General features: G+C 45.0%; 2 protein-coding genes across 12 annotated transcripts in view; one reads left to right on the top strand and one right to left on the bottom strand.

Moving 5' to 3' along the window:
* LOC105908032 (plakophilin-4) overlaps nt 1-27,682 on the bottom strand; it is a 90,042-nt gene that overhangs the window by 58,343 nt on the left and 4,017 nt on the right. For 4 of the 11 annotated variants that reach the window (XM_031558121.2, XM_031558118.2, XM_031558120.2 and 1 more), the window contains 2 exons: nt 27,410-27,512; nt 5,737-5,870 (listed from right to left, as the gene is read on the bottom strand). In XM_031558121.2, the coding sequence (XP_031413981.1) occupies nt 5,737-5,870; nt 27,410-27,440 (165 nt within the window). In that variant the 5' untranslated portion in view covers nt 27,441-27,512. Of the gene's footprint in view, nt 1-4,288; nt 4,526-4,600; nt 5,118-5,736; nt 5,871-8,993; nt 9,114-11,559; nt 11,803-24,786; nt 24,956-27,409; nt 27,513-27,682 lie in introns of those variants that run through there. The other 7 variants (XM_031558133.2, XM_031558123.2, XM_031558125.2 and 4 more) reach the window with 7 other exon arrangements.
* LOC105907949 (coiled-coil domain-containing protein 148) overlaps nt 24,980-27,682 on the top strand; it is a 30,093-nt gene continuing 27,390 nt past the window's right edge. Inside the window, exons 1-3 of the mRNA XM_012836354.2 lie at nt 24,980-25,152; nt 26,487-26,573; nt 27,019-27,140. Of these exons, the coding sequence (XP_012691808.2) occupies nt 25,125-25,152; nt 26,487-26,573; nt 27,019-27,140 (237 nt within the window). The 5' untranslated portion in view covers nt 24,980-25,124. The remainder of the gene's footprint in view (nt 25,153-26,486; nt 26,574-27,018; nt 27,141-27,682) is intronic.

Raw genomic sequence — 27,682 nt, 5'->3', positions numbered from 1 at the left:
AGGGCAATGAGTTGGGAAATCACATCAGGCCCCCGTCTTTAAGAGGATGGCTTTTTAATAAGAGAGCCTCTCACCACCACCGCCGCCGCCACAGTCAGGCTAGAGCGAGCCTCACTGAAGCAACAAGGACAAGAAAATGCTCAGTCTTGTGAGAAACATCACTGGCAAAAAGTTGGGAAGGGGGGGGTGAAAAGGAGGCTGAAGGAGATGGGGTGAAAATGAGAAGAAAAGAAAAAAAAGGAGGCAAACATTTGACCAAGCCCCTCTCCATTCCTTCCATCCTTATTAAAGAGGACAAACACCACGGCAACGCTCCGCATGGCCAGCCCAGAGCAAAAAGGCGCCAAGCACAACAGTACTTTCATTTTCCCTTCCCAGCCGGGCACTTTCCCTCTGATCCTCTTACCACAGACACAGGCACACACCCGGCGTCCTCGCTGAATAATGTCAGCGTTCCTGAACAGACTTGGGGGGGGGGGGGGGGGGGGGGGGGGGGAAGATGGGCTTTCTTTTGCTAAAGGCACAAAAGCACTTAAGCCCATTCCCCACAGTCTGAGCTGCAGAGGTTGCCCCAGCAGTTGGAATGACCTGGTGAATCCTGTCCAGATCAGTGACGACGGGCTTAAGCTACCAGGCAGCAAGGCTCACTATTCAAAGTGCTAGAGAAAGGCCTAGAACCCTGTCTCAGGGACGGAGAGGGTGAGATATTGTTTCCTCTGTCTGTTGGCCAGTACTACTGTTTAAACTCCTTAACTCCTTGTCACTGCAAACTATTTATCATCCCTTGTCTATGTAAATAAATCGTAGACCTGCCACGCAAGGACTTGGACCTGACCTGAAATGTCTCCAGGGTCTCTATGTAAACCTCCCGCTAGAAGACAGATAAGAGTGCTAACCTTTGACACCTCACCGTGTCTTCTGAGACGGCACCTATTACATGGTCCTCTCTGCCTGTTGCCATGCCATGACTCGACCAATGGGAGCTGGCCAGATAAGCTGCAAAGGGCCCCCCAGGGGTTAAGGTTGGGAGGGGCGGCGGGTGATGAGGACTCAGTGGGGAGAAGCCTTCCAGCCCTCTATCTCTCCAGAGCCATCAGGGCCACAGCGGTGTGAGGGGGCCCAGTAATCAACGGCCAGCTCCAGGAGCCATCCTCTCCACTCCACTCACTCACTCACCGCCTCCAATGGCCGCCGTCCACTCCACATGTCTAAAAATAGGCGACCCTGTCAAGGGAGCATGCAAGACAAAGGTAGGGGGGGGGGGGGGGGGGACGGCAGGGGAAGACAAGAACCCCACACCCTTCCTCTCTGTCTCTGTGCATCTCTTCCTCAGGCTGTCGTCTCCACAGGAACCACCCAGCGAGAGGAAAGAGAGCGTAATCAATGAACGGCTTGTTAGTGAGTCCACTCATCATACGCATTAGGGGAAGAGGATGTTGTGCCATCATTCAAGCTCAACAAGCTCCAATTCCCTTAACCTCTCAGATGTGGGAATTTAGCCGTCTGATATTCCTAGAGGCAGCTGAAGGATTGACACCTTGCCGATTATCATAGCCAGTAAAGTCAAAGTGAAAAATGCTCATAGCTTTAAATACCATCCCTGCAGCCACAATGTCCTGGAATCAGTAGTTGGTGCTTTTTTAAGTGCTGGACTTTGTTCTGTGGTGACTCCAGGTGCTCTGTGTTTATGCAGATGTAATTTGCCTTGAGGGAGCACATTACTGGGCTGTAAAGTGCTAAAGAGCAGTTTGGGAATGCAATCTGTGGTCCAGTCTGGAGGGCAGAGGCCTTTGATTAACTCCATAAAGTGGCTGTTTCTGGACACTGGAGGCAGAATAGGAAAATAAAATATGAAACAAAACATCCACAGCCGTTTTCAATTTGTTTACCATTTCTGTTTGTTTAGTGTTCTCCCTATTGCAGTGGTCTACACTTAATTGTAGTGGGCATTGAAGTAATTGAAGTACTAACCATTGATTTCCTCATCAATTTCCTGCATCGAACTAACCAATACCATTTCCTGCATCCAATGAATGGAAGGAACACCAGAGGAAGGAACCGGCTTCCTTCACCTGTAATTCTTTTCACAGTCCCAATCCATCATCGTATGTGGCCATTAAATGTAACTCGATAGCTTACTCGACAAAACCAGAGGGAGCCATCCAACACATGTGTACATTCATTGTCTATTTATAAAGCACACTGCAACCAGTGATAAGTTGATAAGGACACTGTGTAATATCTCACTTCATAGCTGCAGTGGTCCATAAAGGCACTCACACTTACAAATCAACACAAACACATAAATGCAAACAGACACACACCTATAAAGACACCCCCCCCCCACACACACACACACACACAGCAACTAAGCTCTGTCGTCCTTGAGCATTTATCATACCCACATAGCTAATGTGGCAGAGAGAGAGAGAGAGATAATGAGAGAGAGTGTGAGAGAGTGTGAGAGAGAGAGAGAATGAGACAGCGAGAGAGAGAGAGAATGAGAGAGAGAGAGAAATAATGAGAGAGAGAATGAGAGAGAGAGAGAGAGAGAATGATAGTGAGCAGCAGAGAAGAAAGAGCTTAAATACACACGGCAGCATAATTGCTGAATGAACAGAAAAGGCCATTGACGGACCTGCACTGCACATCATGCTGAATGGCCGCTCTCCAGAATCATTACAGCGCTGTAGCCTTATATATATATATATATATATATATATATATTTCTACAAAACACCGCCATCAGCCAAATGAAACTTTAACAAGATCATAATTAAAGTGAAGAGAGCAGGGAGGGAAAAGAAATTAATGCAAAATGAATTCTTAAATCTCTTGGAGGTGGTGGGAAGAGAGAGGGAGATAGTAACTGAACTCTGATGAATTCACTGATAAATCTGTTCATTTTGTGATTTAAACGGAAGTCTTACTGTGAAACGTAAGCCATTAAGTAAACACCCGCATCTCCTCCAATCACTTCCTGTAACTACGCCCTGACCTGGCCAAGACAATCCAGCTCCCCCATTGTGCTCTCTCTTATTCTCTTCCCGCTCCTGAAGACCACCTTCAAGCTCTCTGTCGGTGAGAGGAGTCCTGACTCCCGCACTGAATCTCCTCTTACAGCAGTGGCACAAGAGTCTGCCTAAGATTCCTTGTTGTTGTGCAAGTTACCTAGTTACGCACCGCTAACCGAGAGTAAACAAAATGATTTATCGTGACTCTGCTCGCTGACCTTACAAGCAACAGGCGCAAAACAAAGCGAGTTAGCACAGAGATGACCCGCAAGCGCTCAAAGGAGAAGAATTAAGCAACTATTTTCTTCCACATCGGAATTGCCAGCTACAACAGTTGCATGCTCAGCAGCAAATTTAGCACAAGAATATAAGAATATATGTCCCACTCCTCCTCACATTCACTAGACAGGCCACAAAACCACAAGAGTAGAAGAATGTGTGCCACACTCATCGTCACATTCACTAGACGGGCCACAAAACCACAGAACGTAACTCACAAGTACTGCTTCACACCACAGCCGCCACATCCATAAACTATGCTTCCTTAAATTTTCACGCTGAAAACCACAAACAAGGCTACTGCTGCCAGAAACATTATCAGTCAAGATAACACATCTTTCTTGGAACAGAGAATATCTTCTTAATTCTCGCCCATTCCCTCGCTTAATGCACCAGTCATACTACGCACTGCTTTGCAGTACATCTAGTTTAGGTTGTAGCTAAGTTAATTATTTATCAGAGTTCCAAATTCAGTGTTTAGTATATTTAATGAGACTCATTTGTAACTGATCTTTTATTTTGAACACTATGGCAGGCAACACACTTTGTGTGGCACCTCCATGTGTTCAATTCCATCGACCTGCTGTTGTTTTGAATAGTTGATGCCTATCCAGTCAGGTGAGATCACAACTATACCCACATTTAACTGGCGAGCCAATGTCCCAAGGCAATGTACTGACATTATTTTCGCACCCCTGTGTGAGAACAGAGCCAACGTACCTAGAGTATTAGAGAGAGAGAGAGAGGGAGGGAGAATGAGGGGGGATAAGAAGAAAGAGGCTAAACAGAGTGCAAGAACAGGAAAAATCACGCGAGTAATAAGCCGAAAATGGAGTCTCTAATAAGCCATTTCGCACACATCACACAGCTGCCGGGTCAGAGCTCGCTAAGAGAAGAGAAGGGAAGAGAAGCAGGCAAAGCCGTCAATAGCGAGGAGTCGAGGCGCTGCGGCCACGGAAGAGAAAAAGAGAAAGAAAGAAAAACCCAGTGCTCACATTAGCAGGGAAAACAAACTTCTCCAGCAGCTTCACAGGACAGAGGGAGCGGGAGGTAGAGAGCGAGTGGAGACCTGCAGAAGAGTTGGCAGATGGCTCCATGTTTGGGCATTGGGGCAGAGGAGGAGGGAGAGGCACAGAGTGAGTGAGTGGGTCTGAGAGAGGGAAAGAAAGAAAGTTTGTCACAAAAAAAAAAAAGGAAAAAAAAGAGGCAAAGCGAGACAGGACAAGGACAGAGGGAAGTAAAAAGAGAGCGAGAACGAGGAAAAGAGAGAGAAAGAGAGAGAGAGAGGATGAAAAATAACGACTCACCCCACCAGTGAAAATGTAAGTGTTAGCGCACGCTGCGGCGACAGCGCCAGCTATCATGTTTACATCAGCAGAATCCCTCGAAGGTCCCCGCTCGCCTCTCCCGTCACATGGAAGCCGCCGTTGAGCGGCACACAGAAAAAAACTGGGAAAAAACGACTCACAAACCTACTGACCTCCATGAGACACCCAGCAGGAGCATTTGTCCCTCCCTCTCGTTCCCTCCCTCTCCCTCTCTCCCTCTCTCCCCCCTTGTCCCACTCTCTCTTCCCCTCTCTCCTTACTGGCTGCCTCTCTTCAAAGAGCAGTTAACGCAGCAAAGGGGGATTCATTTACAGCCCTCCAAACTCAAAACAAGAGCTGCCTGATAAGTATGGCTCCTAAAGCTCAGCCTATAAAAAGCAGACACCTCTCTCAGACATTCCTCACATCCTCCCCGCTTCCTTGCCACTGACGGATGGAAAGACGAGGACACTCAAGGAAGACTCATCAGGAAGTGACATCACCAGGTGCTCCTCCAAAAAAGAAAAAGGAAAGGAAAATGCCACCTCCCCCTTCCTGGTGTCAATAACAGTTAGAGGCCAGGGCTGGCGAGTGGCCAAGCAGGAAGTGTGCAGTGGTGGAGAGTGGATTTGCATTGGTCCCCATGGAGACGGTGCTTCTTTTCCAACCCCTATGATGAGGCTCAGATTGCAGTGGGGAGTGTGTGAGTGTGTGTGTGTGTGTGTGTGTGTGTGTGTGTGTGTGTGTGTGTGTGTGTGTGTGTGTGTGTATATGTGTGTGTGTGTGTATGTGTGTGTGAAAGAGGACAAGCACAGACTCCTGCCATTAGTCACCATTTCCTATCTGCCACAACTATTTCCTCTGACGGAAAGCCACAGCTATTCAAAACTGATGGTCAAACCACAAAAAGGAAATAATAATAAAAAAAAAAGACACGGATGAGCAACCCCCCGAGAAACAGGAGAAAAAAAAAAGCCCTGACAAATAAGTGATAAGCCACCAGCCTTGAGCTTTTTGTGAGATGAATGAAATGACAATGAGTGTCCTCAGTATGGCATAGAGAACATTCCAGAAGGGGTGCGTAGCTGGATAGACCGAAGGACGAGGAAATGAAAGAGAAAGAGACAACTCCATACCTGCTCTTTCACAGAGGCCAGGATGTTGGTGGCAGTGGTGTCGGGCTCCATGCCGTGATTGGCCGCTCTGTCTCGGATTGGCAGCAGAAGCCCCTCCTCCATCACTGGGCTCTGCTCAGGAGCTGGCATTCCTCCTGCAGGGGCACAGCACACAATCTGTTCAGCAACACGTCACACACACACACACACACACACACACACACACACACACACACACACACAAAGTATCGGCCTTTGCTTTCACTCACACCAGCACCCACACACCGGCTGTACACAGCAAACAACATCAGGCACCCTTCGCCAAAACAAAAACACAAACATACAAATGAAGACGCCCGCAGAGGCTCTGTCGAGTATTGTGTGGATTGGAGGGAAGGATACACACAATATGCATGTGATCATACAACCACTGTGTTTCTGCTTGGTTGCAGAGAGGAGTTTCCCCAGAGATAAGGCTTCAAGCAGGACTTTCAAGCAGGAGTTGGAGCCAGGAATCAAGAGTGGGTATTCACAAACCAGAGGAAAACACATGTCTACAACTCTAGGAACATGACACCACTGCCATTTGGTCACTCTTGCTTGCATAGAGAGAAATAAATAAATAAACCACTTAACTAAAGTCTGGCTAACATTACTAAATACAGAACTAAGAACCCACACACATAGGTAGGGAAATATTCATAACAAGGGTTGAGACTTGAAGACAGACTGGAGAGAGATGTAGGGGTAGGAAAAGATGGCCCCTTGAAGGGTGGATGACCCAATGGTAAGTTACCCTACTATATTTCACAATGTCACTGTGTCACAAACACTGATGGCGAAGGTCTGCCCGCTAATGGACTGTGTGTAACTGCAGGCCACAATGCACCCTGCCTTTGAAGGTGCACATCATTTTACTCTGCAACCCACACACCTCTCTGTAATCCATCAGTGTACAGAGACATAGCGGTAGCTTGAGCGGCAGCCTTGCTTTACTGCACTGATGTTCCCAGGGGGACCAGACATCCTAATTTAGGCCAGACTGGCCGGTCTTGCAGGTCCCCTGTCCAACACAACGCCCCTCTTTCTCTCCCTCTCACTCTCTTTCTTTCTCTCTCTGTCTATCTCTCTCATGCCCCACTCTCGTTTTAAGACAGGCTTTCTGATGGTTTCTATAAAAAGATCTATCATTTTGCACCTTGGTGCCCCCAGGTGTCTTCTTTTTAGGGTCACAAAATATACATAAATTCTTTCGGCGTACAATGCTGGTTTTCACTGCACCGCTAAATGCTAAACTTGCTTAAAAGCAGTGCTTAAAAGGACACGAGATGACACAATATCTCTCTGCCGCTGTGGAAGCTGATGTTTAACATAGTGCAGAGTTGCCATTATTTTAGGCCCGAGTCTCAGTGCATGCAGAGAGTCCCCTGCATGAGAGTCCCCTGAGTACACGCAGAGTCTCCCTGTCCTACCCTGCATGACTCTCTCACTCTCTAATGTCAAAATGTATTTGGTTAGTCCCCCTGACGACTAGTGGTGTCATTAGCACACAGTCTGATGATAGACCGCTGACTGTAATGTAACAAACTGTATGTAAACAGAGGAAAGGGGCAATTCCTGCAGCCCCTGCAGTGCCTCACTGTGCTGCTCACAGAGGCTAAATTCCTGTGAAGGATCTGTAGCTACGCGCCATGTGCTGGAGGTCCCCGAGACACCCAACCCCCATAAATGTGAGCCTGTGGTCTTCTGGCGCTGTTATCACAGAGCTGGCATGTGCATGTCAAGGTTAGCAGGGCCTATAATTGACAGGGTATTGAGTGACAAGACAGCATACTCCGACAAAATAAAAACAAACAAAAATGACAAATAAAAACAACGTTTCGGAAAGGGGTGCTTGGGAAAGCAAACATCTGACAGAACATGTGCAATTTGACATGTTAACCGATCGCAGCGTCAGTTACTGTGGTAATGCCACGCAGCAAGAGGGAATTATGTCGGGTATGCGTGTCACTCAAACGGAATGCCACTACGCCGGGCTCACTCAGCACACAAGGAAACTTGTTTACGGCTCAGACGCTGGCCTAGATTCTCCAGAGGATTGCGGGAAAACAACCGTTCTCTCCTACTTCACTTCCCCCCTCCCTTTTAATTTTTTTAAACAAATTTCAAATGTGATTTCATCATAGTTTAGCAGCTTGAGCAAATCTTGCCTTAATTATCCTACCGCCAGAGAAAGTGAAGTGAAAGAAAAAGAGAGAGAAAGCCCCCCCCCCCCCCAAAAAAAAAAGAGTAGTCAAGCGCTTCAAATCCTACCCAATTGTGCTCGCTCCAAATTAGGAATTATAACCAACTTAAGGCTAAGCCGATGGCTGGCCTCAGCTAATAGCCCAGCAGATTAAAGAGGTCAAAAAGAATCTTAGCTCACGCTCGAGATTTCCCATCCTTTCGCTCAGCAGACGCCGCAGGAATCAATCTGCTCCGTGTCCCACAGGTTGCCAGGACTGGAGGAGCGCCGAGGCAAAGCGACCGGTAATGGTGAACACACAAGAAGACTAAACTCCTGAACGGGGCAGTTTAGAGTACTGGTCAGGCAGGTTCTGCGGGATCAGAAATGTTGTTTCTTTTTAAACTGAGACTTGACGAGAGGCAAATATGCCAACAAACCTTCCCGTCAGGCACACATCTTCTAAATGTTTTTTCCGAGGCTGGGTCAGGCTTGACAAGCACAGATAACGATCACAAAGAAGACCCGTGATGAAAACAGACTAACTGCATGCCCCACGGGCTTCTGACAGGCTGTATTTACTAGAATGTAACCCTAGGCAAAAGGAAGCGTCTGAAAAAAACAAGAGGCATCTAAGGCAAAGAGGCTGTCCCTTATAGTTATGGGTAATCCCATTTCATATGGCTAAATTCTGGACACAAACACTAATGTGATGGCTTGACCAGGGCCTCACTCGAGGTAAGAATATGGTAAGTTCAGGATAGGGGTGCTGGTATACCTGCTAACCTTCTACAAACGCAGACAGAACAGGAACATCTGGCAGAGGGCTGCCTGAGGGTACAGGGTGCAGACACACCTGCAGAAGGGGACATCTCCTTTGCCTGACCTCCAGGCCCATCTGTTCCTGCCAGCCTCAGACGATCCACCACTGACAGCCACAAGACAATAACCTCTGTCACCCCCTAACAGCCACCTTTAATCTGACCTGGAAGTGATCCAAGGATCAAGGAAGACAAAAAGGCCCACCGGAACATGAAAGCAACAATGGTCTTACCTCATACACGTGCACACACACGCGAAACCACATAATAACTGCTGTCCAAGCTCATGTTAAAATCCCCCGTTGCCTCAAGACTTTGCCAAAACATGGCAGTGTCTAGCACTACTCTGGCTGCAGCCAAAACGGACAGGGGATTTCTGGAGGCGTCGTTGTACTGTCTCTCTCCGACCGCCCCTCCCTCCATTAGTGAGTTAGGGAATTGGAGGGCACGACCTGCAGCTGGCTGTCCTTATAGAATGGCCTGTTTGTCTAGTGCTTCATTAGGTAAACAGACCAAAAGAGAAAAACACTGCAGGGGATTGCTGAAAAGAACAGGAGCTTTGAAATGCCAAATGGCAACCTAACATACAGAGCTATGGGACTGTGTTATATTGGTGAGCATTTGACAGCACTGATTAAAAATTGATTTTCAACAATTTCAAGCTGAAGCTTCAGTATAAAAGGGCATTTTTGACTGAAACAGGCACACCACTTCATGTGGCCAAACACTCCCAAAGGTTTGTTTACCCTCTTTCATTGACCAGTCTGGGTAGTGTTACACACATGTTTCACAGAAAGCCTCAGCCTTTAAACTGATCCGATCCTCTGGGGAAGCTCAGGATGTCAACCAGACAGGAGAGTGCAGGTGATGGGCTGACTGGAGTAGGGAGGTGGAGGACAGGAAGGAGTGGAGAGTTTGTTTTCAATTGTCTGGATAGCCTTGTCTTGATTAGCATGTCTAGTATACTCAATAGAAAAAAGAATCAAGTTATGAATCAAGTTATCACCTGAAGTTCAAAACAAACAGGCAATTCAGGCGACTTAAAAAAAAAAAAAAAAAAAAGGAAAGAGCGCGCTTGTGTGAGAGAGAGAGAGAGAGAGGGAGAAAGAGAGAAAGAGCTAGTCTTTGATCATGTGACACACCGTGTCATCTTACTCCAGATTAAAGGAACACTCAGCCTGCCAGTCACTGTCATGACACAGAGCCAGTAGAATGAGCTGCATAAGACTGATTGGCATTTAAATTAACCAGGCCACATTTACCCAGCAGAAATTACAGAAAAAAACAAGAGCTGAGATAATTATTAGCTGGCCCAAATTTCTGCTGAAGTGAATCTCGACAGAACAATAGTTTAGTGGCTCATAATTCAGTCCAAAATGTCAAAGGTTTCAGAGCAGATACAAAAAAGCAGCATGTTTGAAAGACTCCCAGTAGCAAGCCAACAGAGATAGATTAGCCTCTATATAACCTTGACTCAAAATTAAGGAATTTTTCTGGACATGGTGGTTGATAGCTTGCCACAATATTACGGTAAAACAGGCTTTTGTGCAATCAACTAAAGCGTTCCTGAACAAGACTAGCCGCTTTTCTATTGCGGTGAGTGATGTTTTTTTTTCATTTGTTTCTTTATTTTGTGGAAGGTGGCTGCAAGGTTCTTTCAGACAGTGAAGATGCCGGCAAGCCAACGATTACTTCCTTCCCCGATACCTTTAAAGACAGATAATCTTCATCTGTCTAATAAAACCGAATTATAACCTACCAACCACATTCCGTTAAAAGTGGGCCACACAGTAAAACCAAAACTTTAAGGATGACAAGAAGGCAAACACAGATCCTATTTAGCACATGCCCAAGTGTTCTAATCAATTCCCTGATCTAGTGATCTGCCCTGAGAAGTGTGGAATGCATAACACTATTCCAGGGCCACAGTTCCATTACACAGCTCCAAGCAGCACCACTAATGTCCCCTAAGACCTGCAATGCTTAATTGCTTCTTTCAAACAGCTTATTGACTTTGCTGTATAAAAGCGATATTTGTGGCCCTGTGTGCATTTTCATACTTCACTAAACAAAGTCGATGCCACATTTCAGTCCTGATAAAGAGGGAGGGGGGGAAAAAATCACATTTGAGTGTGTGCACTTCTACAGAGACTGGGAAAATAAGGCATCAATCAGGCTGCGAGCTTGGGTAAACTACGGCTTTAAAACCAGCAGTACTTTTTGCATCCGACTGCAAGGAACAAACTTTGAAGCCAAACACAGCCTGTTCCACAGACCGACGCATACCACACAGCAGACTGAATCAAGGCAAGACGGACTAATTGTGGCAAGCTGGTTCACCCTGACAGCCAGTAATGACTTTGTCTGAGAGGCACTCTTGAGCGAGCCCTGCCCCCTCGTACAGACGCTCCGAGGCTTGTGTCTCTGAGAGACGTCGAGTGTTAGCGAGGGCAAACGAAGGTTAATATGAGTCTGCCTCGGACAAGGAGCCATCTTCCACGACAGAGGGGAAAACACACACACAAAGGGTCTATAATTAACCTCAGCAGTGTTTGACTTTCTGTTGGGCAGGGCAGCTGAAAATGTTTTACTCTGTCAGCCTCAACACGCCCCAACACAGTAATTTCTTCCAGCAAAAGCAAGAGCTGGCTTCCAGGGATCTGCTGCGTAAAAAAAAAAGAAAACCACACACACACCATAATCACACCAAAATCCACCCGCTGGGTTTTCCACAGGTCTCACCACCCTTAAACGCTACCACACCAAAAGAACACCAGTCAAATTGAAGCGTTTACATACCTCCGAATATGTCCTTGAAACTGTCCTTTGACTAGAAATACAATAGTTAAATCTGGCAGCGTAAATGGCAAGAGCCTTCAATAATGGATTCCTTTGAAAGTCAGACATGCACACTGACCTGACCTACACCCTCTCCCATGCTACCACAACTGTTGTCATGTCAAAGCCCGCTCCTAAGTCATAGTGAGTTCTACACGGCAGGGCCTGAACGGACACTGCAGAGGAAACACAGTCATGCTTAGTCAGAATCATATCGATAGCACGGTCCTGACACACCTCACACCTCCTGGCCACTCCTCTTTGTGGAAGGCTGTATGGGTCATGAACCCATCCCTGTTACTCAAAGCTGTCTGATAAGAGGTATGATGTCCACCTGCCACTTCATGTAAATAAAAAATGACCATGAGTCATTTTATGGATTAGATGCAATTTCCTGTGTTCCTTCGCACTCACGTATGGTAAGGAACAGAATAAGGGTGTGCTTATCTGACATTTCAGAACTTGTCATAAGTTGCACAAGTTAGGACAGGGGGATAGTCACACATCCAATCATTTTCAAAATGACCCTGTAGGCTTGTATGAGCAGGAGGCAGCACCAGGGTATGAGAACAGACACATTTCAAGGCTGGGCCTTCGTCTAATGTGCTCCTGCTCCAGCAAACTGAAACAAACAGGGTTTCTTTGTGGCAAATAAAATGCAAGTTGCAAAGCTGTGATTGTTCTGGGCAACAGCAGATGCAGAACTGGGGAAGCGGGGAATAAAATAAACACCCCAAAAATATGCCAGCGGCTTCCTTTTTTTACAACACAGCTACCCACATCCCAATAAAAAATGGAGACGAGACGGTAACGCAAACCCCTGCGAATGCTAGTAGCAAACACGACTTTCTGTTCAGGCTGGAAATACATTTCAATTTATTCACTGTTCCACTCCACTCCTCGCCGTCGTAAAGGTATTGCTTTTCATCTTTCTCTTTTCATCGCATATCAGCTGGTTATCACATTTCAATAGGCGCGTGTACTGGGCGGGCATGTTAGGAGAAGGCAGCGGACGGGTGATTTAAATCAAATATGACGCAACGCCACATTTGCATGACAATTGGCCCAATGCCGACTGCGTTCCGGGCCGCGCCAGGCACCGACAATGAATTACGGGCCACGCTCAGCGTCTTGCCAGGCTTTTCTCATCTCTGACTGATTGTAGCAGGAGATGTACTGTCTGTTATTGAATGATCAATCACGCTCATGAGAGCAGCTTTAGCTTAGCTTAGCGGGCTGTCCATTTATCAATAGGGCACACTTGTAAGTTCATTACTTTGGATTGTGAGATAAGGCGGATGACAGCTGCAACAATTAAAGCTGCACATTTCCTTCCTGTGGGATATCCATGTCATCATGCTGCTCCTGCTCTGTATGTGTGTGTGTGTGTGTGTGTGTGTGTGTGCATGAGAGAGAGAGTGAGAGAGTGAGAGAAAGAGAGAGAGAGAGCGAGCAAGCGAGACAGAGAGAGAGAGAGAGCGAGAGAGACAGAGAGAGAGAGCGAGAGAGTCAGACAGTCAGCGTGTGTGTGGGAGTGTCTGTGTAAGCACATTGTTAGGATTAAAAGTCACATGCATCTAGATCCAATCAATCCTGCTTGGCCCTGCCTAAGGTCAGTCATTCCAATTGACAACGCTTCCTCCTGGACACACGCCGCCCCACGGCGCAGCAGCCTCTCGTCTGACAAGCCTGTCCGCTGGGTACACTTTGTCACTCTTCCCTTCAGTCACGAGTCAACATGATCACAACAGACACACTCATCTGGGGAGACCAGCACGAGTGAAACAGAATGAAGACTGATGCAGAGAGAGCTTTGGCACTGTATATACTCTTCCCTTGATACTACAGTGACACTGTCAGCTGATGAAGCACGTTTGTTGTAATCAAAAGAATAGTACCGAGTTGAAACGGCATGTCAAGGCAGGCAACATAACTAGGGGGAAAAGCCTTCCACCAGTAACAATGACGTGAGACTCTCAGACTGTGCAGCAAATTGTCGCATTTCAGACTCGCTCTGACAAGGGCACACGCACTCCTGCAGAGAAGGGGGGAGAGAGGAGAGAGAGATCACTCCTACTGTGATGTAAGCAAACACATGATCAAACCTTTCTTCATCTAAAGTAAAAAAAAAAAAAAGCATGACCTTTGAATTCAGTTTATTAAAATATACATGTGCACGCACGCACAAACACACACACACACTGTATGGCATTGCATTGTATGGCCTGGAGATCATTCACTTTCGATTCTTATGAGCAAAGAGCTTGCCCTTTCAAGTGGCATGTAGACAAGCAGAAGATATCCTGGTAGCATGACTCATGCAAACGACTCAAGCCCAACTTTTTTTAAAGCAACTTCGCCTCAAGGGAGGAGAAGAGACAGGCTGACATTGAGAAAACAGCTCCTTCACAGCCCATATTAATCCAGGGGAGCAGCTCTTAAACAGGGGCTGCAGGGTGAGAGCCCGGTACAGTAGAGTGCAGCGCTGCACGTCAGCTGAGCTGAGCTGCGGCATGGCAGCAGAGCGAACGGCAGCAGGGCCGGGCGGAGGGGAAAAGAGGACCGGCGAGCGAGCGAGAGAAGTCCCTCTTGACAGTCCATTTGCATTAGCAGTGCTTATTAAATACTCCCAGCTTCGGAGCGCGTGGCCTGGAGGTCAGGGGAAGACGAGCTGCCATCCATTTAAATGAGGGGTTTGTTGGGGATAATTGTGCACAAAACGAAGAACGGGGGAGGGGAGTTTAATAACAGTTACTGCGTTTTTCACTGCTGCATATTTCTCCCTGAAAAACGTTGTCTGAGGTGAATGCCTGCTTTAGAGTTGGATTTATGGCCCCGCTAGTCAGTACTGAAGCCCCTGCCCTACATCCACACATTAATGTACTGGCCAAACATTTGGCATTTCTGTGTGTGTGTGTGTGTGTGTGTGTGTGTGTGTGTGTGCGTGTGTGTCTAGCCCCAGCCTCCCTGTTGTTTCTCTTTGCTATATTCAGCTATAGGTGAGGGAAGGAGCCAGGCCACTTTGATTGTGATCAGCCTACACCCCTACTCCACCTTGGTGACTCACCCCCCCCAGCCCTGCCAGTGCCCCACCCCCTCCCACCTGTCTCACCCCGCTGTCCACACCACAGCTGAGAAAACAAGCCGCCATGCAAAAAAACACTATTCCCCAGTTTTATTCAAAAACGCCACATTTTCATGCTTGCAGTAGATTGGATGGAATCGCTCACTGTTTATTCCACCACAGCTGTGACAGACAGGGCCTGCAGTTAACGTCAGCCAGGATATTTTCAGTGTCAGATACACCGTGCCATCCTGACAACGGGTGTGTATGTGTGAGAACGTGTGTGTGTGTGTGTGTGTGTGTGTGTTTGTGTGTGATGTTTCTGACAGCCGCGGTCTGAAATGTCATTTTCCCCTGCCGTCCCTCTTCTCCTATCCCTGACTCTGATACTTCTGACTTTCCAATCTTACCCTCCTGACACAATCAAAAAGGCCTGTCACATCGAATCTTCGCAGCGCACCGATCAGCGCAGAGAAAGTTGTCATTACTGACCTTAACCCGCGGCTAAACAGCTTGGATATGACAAAGGAAAAATAAAGGCCAGCAGGTAATGCATTAGGCTATGCTCTAGATTACATTTTGAGGACAGCTTTTTATTCAGTGTTTCCAAACAAACTGTTTGAAGAAAAAGTGTGGTATTAAAAATCAGTGAAGATGTGAATAAATGTCCTGACATTTTGGATTTCAAAGCACTCACAGGTGGGGTCAGGGATCTCAATTCAGAGTATTTTTATTTAGAGTCTCTTCCCCTCAGCAGTGATTGATTAATCTGAGGCAGGAAATATAGTCTCTGTGACCATCCCATGCTAGTACAAACCACAGTGTTTCAAAACGACCAACTTCTGCCAAAAACCTTTAGGTGTAACACTTCCTGTCATAATGAATTACGTATGACTGGAACTGCCCTTGAATTGAATGTTTTCATTCTGAACTCAAAAGAGTAATCATTAGACAAAAGAGGCTCATTTGATGGAAGAAAAACCTAGAAGAAGCCAAGTGGAAAATAGAGAAGAAATGAAGAGGGCAGTAATAGAGTAACAGGAAGAAGGACAGGAGGAAAATGAGATGTCAATGAAAATGGAAACCATTCCCAACCGTCAGCTGTTAGCCTTTGAAGCAATTTACACAGGGGTCGGGAAATAAAACGTCATGCTCTCTCGACTGTGCTACGCGTCCAGGGGTATGCCGCCATATTTGATGAAACTGCCCTACCTTCTGTGATGTGTACAATTCTGCCAACAGAAAAGCAGACACACCCATGGGGGAGAGAATTCTGAGGTGGAATTGGGGGGTGGAGATGGTGGAAGTGGTCGGCAGGACAGAGTCGAAGGATCTATCGGGCGGGATTTAATTGAAATATAAATCACCGCCCAACAGGTCAGTAAAACAAATTTCCTCTTCGTTGTGACCCCAGCTATGATTCATAGAGGGCACTGGAGACTTACTAGCACAGAGGAGCTTTATCAAACGCACTGGCAGGAATTTACTGCCTCCGGGCAGAGCAACCCACAAAGAACAGTCACATTCAACATCATTCAAGCAAACATACAGTAAAATGGCGTAACATTTGGCTAATAGATGAACATCAACGTGTAGCGACTGGAAAAGAGAGCTGTAAATCGGTCAAAAGTGAGGATGGCTCGAGCCAAGGGGCATAGTATTTTGAATTGTATTCATAATTGACAGTATAAATAATGGTATTCATAACGGTCATGAAGTCATCTTTTGCAATTCAATAGCCCAGCAAAAGAGGATTGTGCCAAGCTCAGTTTTTGGAACATACAGTACATGTAAAAAACAAAGATATAATTTTTGTATTAACTACTTTTAGGAAGGAATGTGCAGCTGTTAGTTTATCTGAACTGGAGTAGAGGAACTGTGGCTTTATGCGGTCAGAGGCAGGCAGACTAAAAAAGGCTGATATGAGCACTTTCCCTGCCAGCGACACATTCACAGGCCAAACAGAGAGGAAAATAGGCACTGCCTGCTATAATGCATAGCTGTTAGCATACCAGCCACGGTTCAGTTTATCCTCTGCTAAATGTCAACTTCTCAGACACTATGAAGACACAGCAAATTGCAGGTTATTCGAGGACTCATTCCGGTTTTTTTTTTCCTCTTTGTAGTTAGAATGAAAGCCCTACAATGGAACCCCTGGAGATTTTGTCTCCTCGAAAGCAAGTTACCAACCTGTTGACTAATTAGCTTTTACGTTGTGGTAACGGATTGAGTCTGTCAAACTGTGTCGTGCAGTTTTGAAAAGTCGCTGTGTCAAACCATGAATTGTTAATAGTCATCTGAGCATCGGTCCAACCAGCCAGCCAGCACACACTTACATTTATGTGTACTGACACCTGCCTTTTTTAACTCTTCTGTGGGCTGTGTGAACAACAAAGACCTATAGCGGGTAACATTACGGCAGCTCAGGTTTCTGTTTTAAACCCGGGGGGGAACCTGCATAGAGCTGACATCATCTCACATGACCCTTGGAATTTTCAGAGACCAGCATAGGAAAGATGCCATCGCTTGCAGACTAAATCTGGCAGCCGTGCATAAATACAAACACTAGGACAACTCTCTTGACTATACATACGGAAGTCTTATTAAATATTGAGGGCAGAGCTACAACACTTTACATTCAAAAAAATGTAAATATAGTAACATATTTGTTTTCCCATCTCATGACATACTAAATGACCAGGACAGAAAAAAAGCTGCAAAGCAAACTCAGATGTAGTCGGGTTCCCAGAAAAGCATACATTACTCACGGGTATATGACTTCAGGCATAACAACTGTGCGTGCATCATAAGGTGTCATTCCAGTTTATGTCATGCACTTCAATATTCAACCGCAGCAGAAAATCCTCCAGGGGTCTTGTTACTCCATACGCTCCTCTAGAAGACAGCTTGTCCCCTTTGGTTGTTTTCCATCGGTTGTGCAACTGGAGACTAGGCTCTGACAGTGATAAGATAACCCAGATTTAAAGTATTTAGCGCGGCACCCTCTCGTGAAAGACCCACTTCTGGTAACTAAGATGGCTTTAGCAATGACTGGAACTATTTTAATATTAAGATCTGCTTTTCCTTCCCTTCTTGGCGTCCACTGCTTCTCATCTTGCGCCGGAGGGGCTGAAACGGGGCGTTCAGTATTCGGACTCAGTGGGGCCGGTCTCTGCTGGGCTTTTTGACCGGACAAACCTCCATTGTGCACCTAATCTCACAAAAGCGCTGACATGTTTTGTCCCGTGTATTATCTTCTGACGCCCTGGATCCAACCAAAGCTAGGAGTCTGGAGAGCTTTCAGCAAAGCTATCTACATGTCCCGTCGGCTCAGCAGGGGAGAGAAGCCCCAAAATGCCCAGCCACAAAAATCACTGGTCCACTGACAGAATGCAAACAGCACTGCCATACTGACACGTGCTGTAAACATGTGAAAGGTAAGGCAAAGTCTTGCTTTTCCCCTTTATTCTGGTGACAGTGATGGAACTTTAAGATAGCGCAGAAGGACTCTCTTACCAGGAGACTCTAGAAAGTCAGGAATAAAAATATGGTGGGTATTTATGCTGAAATAACAGCGGGATGACAATTATGGTAATGATCGACTGTGCTGCATCAGTCATATTTGTCAATAAAACTGCTTCTGTTAATAAATTCAGCAACCTTTAACGGTACTCTACTGTCAGTTCCTTGTCAAAAATGATTTGAGGATGTGTGATAGAATGTGAATATATTACATAGACTCAGCAGAATTCCTGTACTCTACAACTTGGTTATAGTTGTCCAGAGACTAATTCACTAGTTCCAGAATTGAAATGGGACAGAGGAAAAGCAGGAGAGGGAAAAAATGAACTGAAGGCTTCACACAATATTATCAAGACACACCCAACCCAAAGGAGCAACCTCAGCCAGAAGCTCTGTAATTTAGTGAAATCATCTGATATTAAAATAGGTTTCCCAGAAGTAATGATGATGATTGATTACAACTTTCCTCAAGTGCATTTTCACTGTACTTCATTGGATGGACTAACCCCTTGCCACCAAAGATCTATGGGAGATGTGATGCTCTATCTCTATGTAGTGGTCCAGTTGTGGCCTGTGACATATTGCCTATGATTAATTTGTTGTGATTACATTCAGTAACCACATGGAATGCATACATTTTTATGTGTAGAAAAAGAAAACATTATTGCCACATGATTCCAACCCACCACTAGCAACCTTCTTTGAAAGGGACGTTTTTCAGAAGACACAAACCACTGTCGTCATGGTGGCCATTTCCACTGCCTCCAAACTCTAAGAGAAGACATCACAACAGACAGGCCATTTTCATTGGCTGTGTCCCAGCATTGTATGCATCTCATCTGCAAAAGAGCGTTGAATTTCTCTGCTGAAAGCATGAACCCCCCACTCAACTGTCAATCCAACAATTCACTTCTGCCACCCAGCTCCATAGAAAAAGAGCTTGGCTCGATCCACGCCAATGAAAAAAAGCACTATTATGCAAATGAGTAGCATGTTCTCTCCCCTCGCTTGGTTCCCCTGTTATTCCCACAATGCCTCGCACAGGTCTGCAGCCCAGCGCCACTTAAAAAGAATGAAAAGCTGGATATGCTCCCTGATGATGCAAATGCTCAATTACTACATATTTAGCTGAAGTGGTGCACATTTTCATATACTGCGGCAAACAATACACATTATTTAGTCAATTCTGGACTGATGCAGTAAATAGAGCAAGTTAGGAGCTCATACAGTGAGACAGACTATACCTGGGACTAAAGCTGGGACAAAGTAATGCCCGGGGCATTCTGACTAGGGACTAGTTTTTATACAAAGACCCCCACAATAATGCCGTTAAGAAGCCCATTATGTACACTGAACAGAACAGAAGTGGCATAATGTATGAACAAAATAGAGAGACAAAGAGGAAGTGGAAGAGGGGCCAAGATGATAGGACCTCATCAGGAATGTGCACATAGGAACAACATGACATTAAACAACACCTGCACATCACTACTGGATATTCCCTGATACCCCTTTTCCACCAACAGAAAACTGGTGGAAATGTGGGCTGGTTCTCTAGATTGCACCAAGGTTCAAAGTATACTGAACGGAACAGGTTCACCTGTTGGTCACGATGTGGTTAAAGAGCCGCTACCCTCTAAGGGGGCTGCAGGCTGAGAGGTGCCAAGGATGACGTCAGGGAACTTGGAGCTTACAAGTTAGGAAGGACTGGATAGAGATATGATCTAAACAAAGGCATTACAGAACTTGGCCTGAGAGGTACTCTATGATGGGGTCAAAAAGAAGGCAAAGACCTGGATGTATTACAGATTATGAGCTCTGATAATCATAACTACAATAACACCATCAACAGAGCCTCTATGATCTCCATTGTCTCAAAAAGGCTTGGCTGTGGGGAAACAAGATGAATGCACCACAGATTTGAAGATCCTGAGAGAATGGAGAGTTATAAGAGTTCAAAAGGGGTTTTATCCACCGAGTCATGTGAAGTGATGATCGTAGAGGCAGAAGAGACTGTGGCTACATCCACACTAAAAGGTTTTAGTTTAAAACGCATCACTTTTGCTACATTTACGCCTGGTGTCCTTACTACTCTGGAGTTTTCGAGACCCTAAAACGGAGACTTTTGGAAATGCTGCCCTCCCCACTTTAGCATGAACACTCTGGGTTGGCATTTTGGTGTAGACGAGCAGAAACTGAGACTTTTGCAAACGATGATGCAGACACCGATGATGCAGACAGACTTCCTGACTGGGTCTTTTCAGTCACAACGTATCCTTCTCTGATTTGCTCCGAAGGGTTTCTTCCATTTTCAGGTGTGTTAGTATGGATGGAGATTATTTCTGATACAGAGCTAAAATGCTCGTCTGGACGGAGGCCATTTTAAAATGAAAGTGTATTAGTGCGGACGTAGCCTCTGCTCTCAGGTGTACCCCAATTCTCATTAGGGCCACTACTCATACCACACCCTTGTTGGATACATCTGCAGGAAGAAAACATGAAAACCTTAAGAAAGTATGAGATATAAGGCAAGTATATGAGATAGTCCAACAAGATACTGGATGCGATAACATTCACACAAACACCTGGCCTGAAGTTTTAGGGAGGGGGGCGAAAGTGCAATGCTGTGAAGTAAATGAGTGCACTGGATTTATAACACAAGACAAAACGAGAGCATCATTGCGAAACGAAATGTGGCACATGAATAGTTTTAACTTGATTACGCCATTTTCATAATCGTTGGAAGCCATAATCAGAATTTGATTAATTGCACAGCCTATCATACTGGATATGTTTGTCCTGACAACACAGTACTCTTGCTTCATTTTGGTTAACTGCTGTGCTGCATCACACCCATGGACCTCCATGCCAGCTGTCCCTTTTAACACAGATGCTGCTTCGGCTCTGTGACTACCTCCGCTGGCGGCTCAGAGGTGGAACAACAACGAAACCCATTCCATCACCGTACACAGAACGGCGAGGCGGAAAGAATGGCGCAATATTCCAGCCTTGAAAACTCTGTGTAAAAAGGCCTTCTATCTTGTTCGTCACAAGATACAAAAATATTTACTAATGTAGCAGTCAAAGATCGCATCACGTTATACTGTTTAGATACGCAATGTACTGTAGATATGTGATGGTGTCAGTCTTAACCACTGAGTGACCCTGAGTTCTGGTGTGTGACTGTTGGCCAGGTCGCACTGGGGAGGGGCCTTTAAAAAAAAGACCTATTCAATGGATGTCAGTTCCGGTTAAGTATAATCTGACCACAGCGTGGGCTCGAGCACAATCACACCAATCCTAAAACAACAACAAAAGCTAGTGAAAGCACACAACATGACTATGTTTGGGCTATGCCTGATCCTCAACAACAGGCTGTGCTTATTTGAAAAGAAAAACAAATCTATCCATTCCCAAGCATTAATAGTCTTGACATTGCAGTGCAGTGCATTAATTGAAACCACATTTTGATGTAAGCTTTAGAATCATAACAGCAAGATGCCCTGGGGAAAACACATTTCAGGCAAACAGCAGAAAAACAGTTGATTCTGGTGTGTCTGGGCTTTCTTCTCTCCTATTCTAAACTCCAGTTAGTTTGATACTGTTCATCTCCTCAGGACTGCACTTAAGAGCAGAGGATAAGAATACTCATTGCGAGAAGCCAACTGCACAAAGGGGTGTTTGTGAGTGTGGAGCTTTTTCTTCAGGTCCTCTCTCTTGCCCCATGAGAAATGTTAAGTTTGTCTGATTAACTGGATTCTTTCGATAGTCGTCAGCTGTTGGTGAGTTTGTTGGGTAATGTGGATCACGAGGAGACACAGCAATGCCCCCCCCCCCCCATCCCCCATAAATGCCGGTGCAAGGGAAGGAAAAAAGAGAGGAGACACACAGACAGTGAATAAGAAACAGACAGACAGGCAGACAGAGTGAAGAAAAGAAAAAAACAAGACGATCCAAAATGGGGTGACATACTGTCACGACTTACATCTGACCTTGGGCTGGGTTGCTGAGTACTTTCGCGACTACCCCCAACTAAAGCCCAATTTAAATTAGCATGATATTAACATTCATAAAAAGTTAATTTCACCCAATTAATTTATTGCCTCAACAGTCACTATTTGCTCCACTGCTTTGGATGAGTTGTGGCCCATTACATTTAACCTGACACGTATAACAGATGAGCTCATGGGATGGTGAGCGGCTGCGTATGTTGGGACACGTGAATGGAGAGACCTCGTGTGGCCTCTACTCCGAGCTCAAGAGGCCATTTCAAATTTTAGAGAGTCTTGAAATGGCCATGGTATATGTGGCTGAACCATATATTTCACAAGCGTCATCACAATGAAGTCAACAGACAGCGTTAAAAATGAACGCCCTTCCAGCTGCTGACATTCTACATGACACTTTGTGTCAGAATATGAATGCCTTTTATGTGTATTTATTTGTATGGCTGGAGAGACGGAGATGGACTGTGATCTGCCATATGCCCTTTCTGGAGCTGGTCTATCCTCTGTGTTATTTTAATTACTATACTGTTATGACTGCCTTGATTCGTTTGTTCACTTGACTCCATTAAACTGCTTAATGCTTGAAAAGAGCTACATGCAGACGTATTGTTTTATTGTTGTTGTCATAAAGGAGGCCTGATGTCATTTGATTACAGGCCAGTACAGGCATGCACCACAAAGTCACCACAAATTTTTATGCGAAAGCATAAAATATCAATGAGCCGGGATTAATTTACATGTCCTTGAGTGACATAACCAGGAGGATTGGTACTTACAATTGAGATTCATCAGAGAATTGTGTGAGGTTTATCACAAGTGAAATCTTACATAACTCCACTGAATTACACTATAAGGCCTGGACGGATGCCATCTGTGGCAACTGCACCGGCAAAAACTGTGGCACATGAACAAAAATAATCATTCATGCAGTCAGTGAAGCCTCTAAAGCTTGAAATACCAGCCCAGACTATGGAGCCTGCCCATACTGGAACCGATTCAAAGGTGCAGGAGTGAGTGGGGGGATTAGCAAAGCATAAAAACAAAAGCCACCTTTCTGACTCCACTCAAGGCAGCAAAAGCATCTAGTCAGCAGAGAAGGAAACGGCTTTGAATGCCTTTTTTTTAAGGCAGGAAATTAGTCAAAGTTTTACCCTCTTGATGGTCCACAGATACAATGTAACTTTTCTACTGCATAAAGTGGAGCACTGCAGTGACATTTTGGATGCAGAACTTTTTTTTTTTTTTTTTTTTTTTTCATGGAGCACTCCTTAAGGACGCTTACAGAGGCCAGGTCAGTTCCTCTGCATGTAGTTTAGGCCATCAGCACCCCGGGAAAAGAAAGTCACCAGATTTACATGAAATGTAGCCTATGGCTACTCAAGTTGAAAGTACAAACTGTAACACATTATTTTTCTTATGTATGCCTTGGGAGAATTTATTATTTGTCCAATGCAGAGACTGGCAGGCATATTTAGGGATTGCGTATTTTGACTAAAATTGGAACTACATAGGAAGTTAACAGTTGTTTATCGATCTTCTTTGATTATGGAAGTGACAATAGATTAACACAGGTTCAATTCTTTGGGGGATTTTCGACTCTAAACTGACACGCCTTGCTCTTTTGCCGTCAATAGCGTCGCAATGTGTTCAAACATGCTTCGCCTTCGTTTCCGTGGATTCAGGTTGTGTAAACCTGGAGTCGGGCATGGAACATTGTGTTGATAACACTGGAGCAGTAGGTTACTGAATAAAAACGTTTGTCAGAGCTCAATCACATATTTGAGGGTGAGAACATGTGAGTCTGATGATCACATTTTTGAGAAATTGCCTAGACTGCAAAACAAGTCTGTGAAATCCTCTTGGAAGATCTTTAAAGGTCATTTTCAAAAGGTAACAGATCGACTGCAAATCCAATCCAACCTAACCCACACTCCCAGAAAACTATGAAAACATGCCATGTTTAAACCACGATCTGACTGATCTCTGTACACTTCAACATGTGCACCACAACGCGTGAGATACACATTTTGTCCCTACATATATGACGTCCATATGGCATACACACTGGACGAACTCAGAAAGAAGAGAACCGCACGTAACTCCGCCTATCAACGACCTCGCATTCCTAAGATTCCGTCACAGAGCTCACCTGCCTGCCTATTCAGTTGCCTCGGCTGAGATCACTACATTCAAGGACAAGCGCGCTAGAAAGTCAAGTCTGAATGGGTTATAAAGCAAACGTCCCGGTCCAACAAAGTGAAGAGAGCTTGTAGTAGGGCGAGGTCGCAATTTCAGGAAAAGAAAGATGAGTAACTGCACGAAACATTTAGTCGATTGCCTAAAGGTCCCACAAAGTGTGCTTTGCCTAAGCCAGTCACGAGAGAGAGATTATCAGTGTTCAGTATCAGATCCTCTCTCACTTGTTAAGATACGTTTCTTTATTACACATGCAAGAAGACCACGCAAAGTGATAGCCCTATACCTAGTCTTGCACCAGATCGTGCGAGTGGCTCAAGCGGTGTAGTCCCATGTTACATGCGAAAGGTAGCCTACTCTATTCTCAGCCAAATGCATGAATTTTTTTAAAGTTCATACCTTGAGGAGGAATGTTATAGTAGTTGATCTTTTACGGCGCAGAACTCCATTGGAACATGTAAATATGTCAGAATGCTATGAGCTCTTACAGAAGACTGGTCCAGTCCTATCCGTGTGAATACCGACCAGGCAAACTCGTCTCCATAATCAGGAGACAGGTTTCTCCTTTCCACCCCGCTTCTACTCCGAAGCAATTCGAGTATGCATGACGTCACCGTAATGTGGTTTTGGAGCGACAGAGATCATTGGACCTAGGATGCAGTCGCGAACAGATGATTGGATAGACTTGTTGTTGAATTGGCCAATGGCAAAAGCAACAACAGTTTCCTTGGTTACAAATGTTGTCAACCGGGAAGCGTCGACAAGGTAATTTTCAGAGTTAATGTTTCTGTGTCGATATCTTTTCCCTGATGCCCAGAAAACAATGTAACTGTTCACTAAGAGCTGCTATCTCAAGTTCAAGTGTGTATCGGTATCCGTGCTCAATGACTAAATCAAGATGTTCTGTAGTAATGTGTAGTATTTTGTCATGAGATTAACGTTATTCAATCAATTGTAATTGATCAAGAGGGACAGTGATTCTGATAGGAAAATCAATGCTGACGACATTTAGAGCCGCACAGTTCTACAGACATAGTTGCATAAAGTTGCATTGTTGAATATTGTTCTTGTTTTTTTTTATATCTAATTTCCAAAATGTAGTCGCGAATTATGCTACAGGTTGTGTGCCAGGTGACTACCGGACAGAATTGTCGTATAGTCATAGGCTACTTGTAGTTTGTTCTGGGGAAACAGAATGTAGGCTACTACCTCCAGCGGATTACAACAGAAATAGCCAAGCATGTGTGCCAATGCTTGAACGGTTAGCCTACATTGTTTTGTGAACATCAGGAAAAAGACAGAATATTATTCTCTCAGCTGCACATTTTGCAAAATGTATTTTAGCTCACTTATCTGAATGGAATTATTAGCCTAATGTAATACAATAGATAGAGAAAGGAGCAGTGAGTGAGCTGTGCTGTGCTGTGCTAGGGGGGAGAGACATTTCAGAGCACTACACGATAATCAAACATCAAGAGAAATAATTTCTTGCTTCCGCTGGTTCATTCGCCAGCCCCCTCTCCCCCCCTGTGCAATTGATTGTGACATGTCAGTCTCTGACTGAGTCGTTGTCTCGCTGTCAGTGGTGCGCTTGTTCATTTTCTGCTAGGAAAAATATACACACTCTGCGCTAAGAGTTATACAAGGTGAAATAATAATATAATATAATAATAATTGGTAACAAACACACTGAATATTGATATACAGGGAGTTCAACTGAAGATGAGAATGACAGTCATGTTTTCAATAAGCCTGCCCTTGAGATATCACCAGGGATCATAGAGTGACACCAATTTTGCCCTGGAGATTCAGTAAGACAATGTCAGTTTAAAAGGTTATTTCTGTAATCCCTTCCGGCACAACTTTGGTGTTGAATGGGCTGTTTGTGGGTGAATATTTTGAGATAGCACTTTCTTCCATTAACTTTTGTTTTGCCATTGTAATCCTTAAAAGGTAAGCAGATTAAAGCAGCTTCCAAAAAAGGATTGTGATGACATTTTTGACCTTTCAGTACTACTTTGAGGGAGTAGGATAATCTTTTTTGAGAATTAGGTGGCGTTCAGTGATATCTTTACATGTATGGAATCCTTTCTTTTAAGTCACACTATGTCGAATAACAGATGAGACAGCAATGAGTGGGAGAGATCTGCGAGGTTTCATAACAAGCCACAGAGCTGATGATTTGGGTAAGTCATCTCAGACCTACTGTTCCCCTTATCTTTTTATTTCCTCTGCACATTCCGATGTAAGTAGGCAACAGGTATTTGCCCAATTGAGGATGTCTGACGCAGAGATAGTTGTGCTTTTCCAGACTCTGATCTAACAGCATTTCTCCACGCCTCCCCTTGTTGCACAGGGAAACTAAATTTGCAACCACTGCTTCCCATCACTTAATGTCCCCATTATGACGACGCCCAGTCTGTGCTCCCAAGGCTGAACCCCTGTAGCATATTGGCTCGGTTCTGTTTCTCTTTCCATCCAAGTACTACTTTGTCATCACCAGAAAAACCACCACCGGGGATTGTAAAGGCCCTGACTGTCTGGCTAGCTGTTTATGACACTATAATTCTGCCTGCTCATGTCATTTATTACTAATGCTATTTTGTTTGCTGTCAACTGTTGTTGACACAGAAAAGCTGACCCTGCGCTTGAGGGATGGACTGGGAAGCTCAAAGTATAAACCAGTTCAATACGAACAGCTGCAGGCCATGCTGGAGGCCAAACGGATTACATCACAACACATTGAGGAAAAGGTACAATTAGTTGCAATAGAACTTGTTCATTATTCAATCTGAAGCCAAGCCCTTTTATTATAATAGCAACACTGCACTATAGTTTTCCAGGTACCCATGGTTATGAAATGGCAAAAATATGTGACTCAGTTTGTTAAAAGAAACACTTAAGTGGGAAGTGGGACACATTTGTTATCGGTCTGATAAGCAAATGTATTTCTCATGAGATTTCTTTGGCTAATCAGGAGAGAACTGACATAACAAATGAGGAATTATTTAGTAAAACTTGCCAGGTGACTGTGTTTGCAGTTCTGTTCGCATTCCTCATCTGATGTTGTCCACATTGCAGTGCTTTACTTCTTGAAGCCATTAGTGTGATGGGGCAACATCCAGCTGGAGGAGGTGAAAGCCAGTGATGAATGTGAAACAAAATCAACCTGACAGATTTGTAACACATGCAGACAATGAAACATCATCGCAGATGCAAACCCTCATACACACACACACACACACACATACACACACACACAAACACACACCCAACACTCCTCAGGGATCTAGCA

The sequence above is a fragment of the Clupea harengus genome, chromosome 2 (assembly GCF_900700415.2).
Source record: "Clupea harengus chromosome 2, Ch_v2.0.2, whole genome shotgun sequence".
Classification (NCBI taxonomy): domain Eukaryota; kingdom Metazoa; phylum Chordata; class Actinopteri; order Clupeiformes; family Clupeidae; genus Clupea; species Clupea harengus.
The sequence above is the reverse complement of the archived record's forward strand: the minus strand, read 5'-3'. Positions and strand labels throughout refer to the sequence as shown.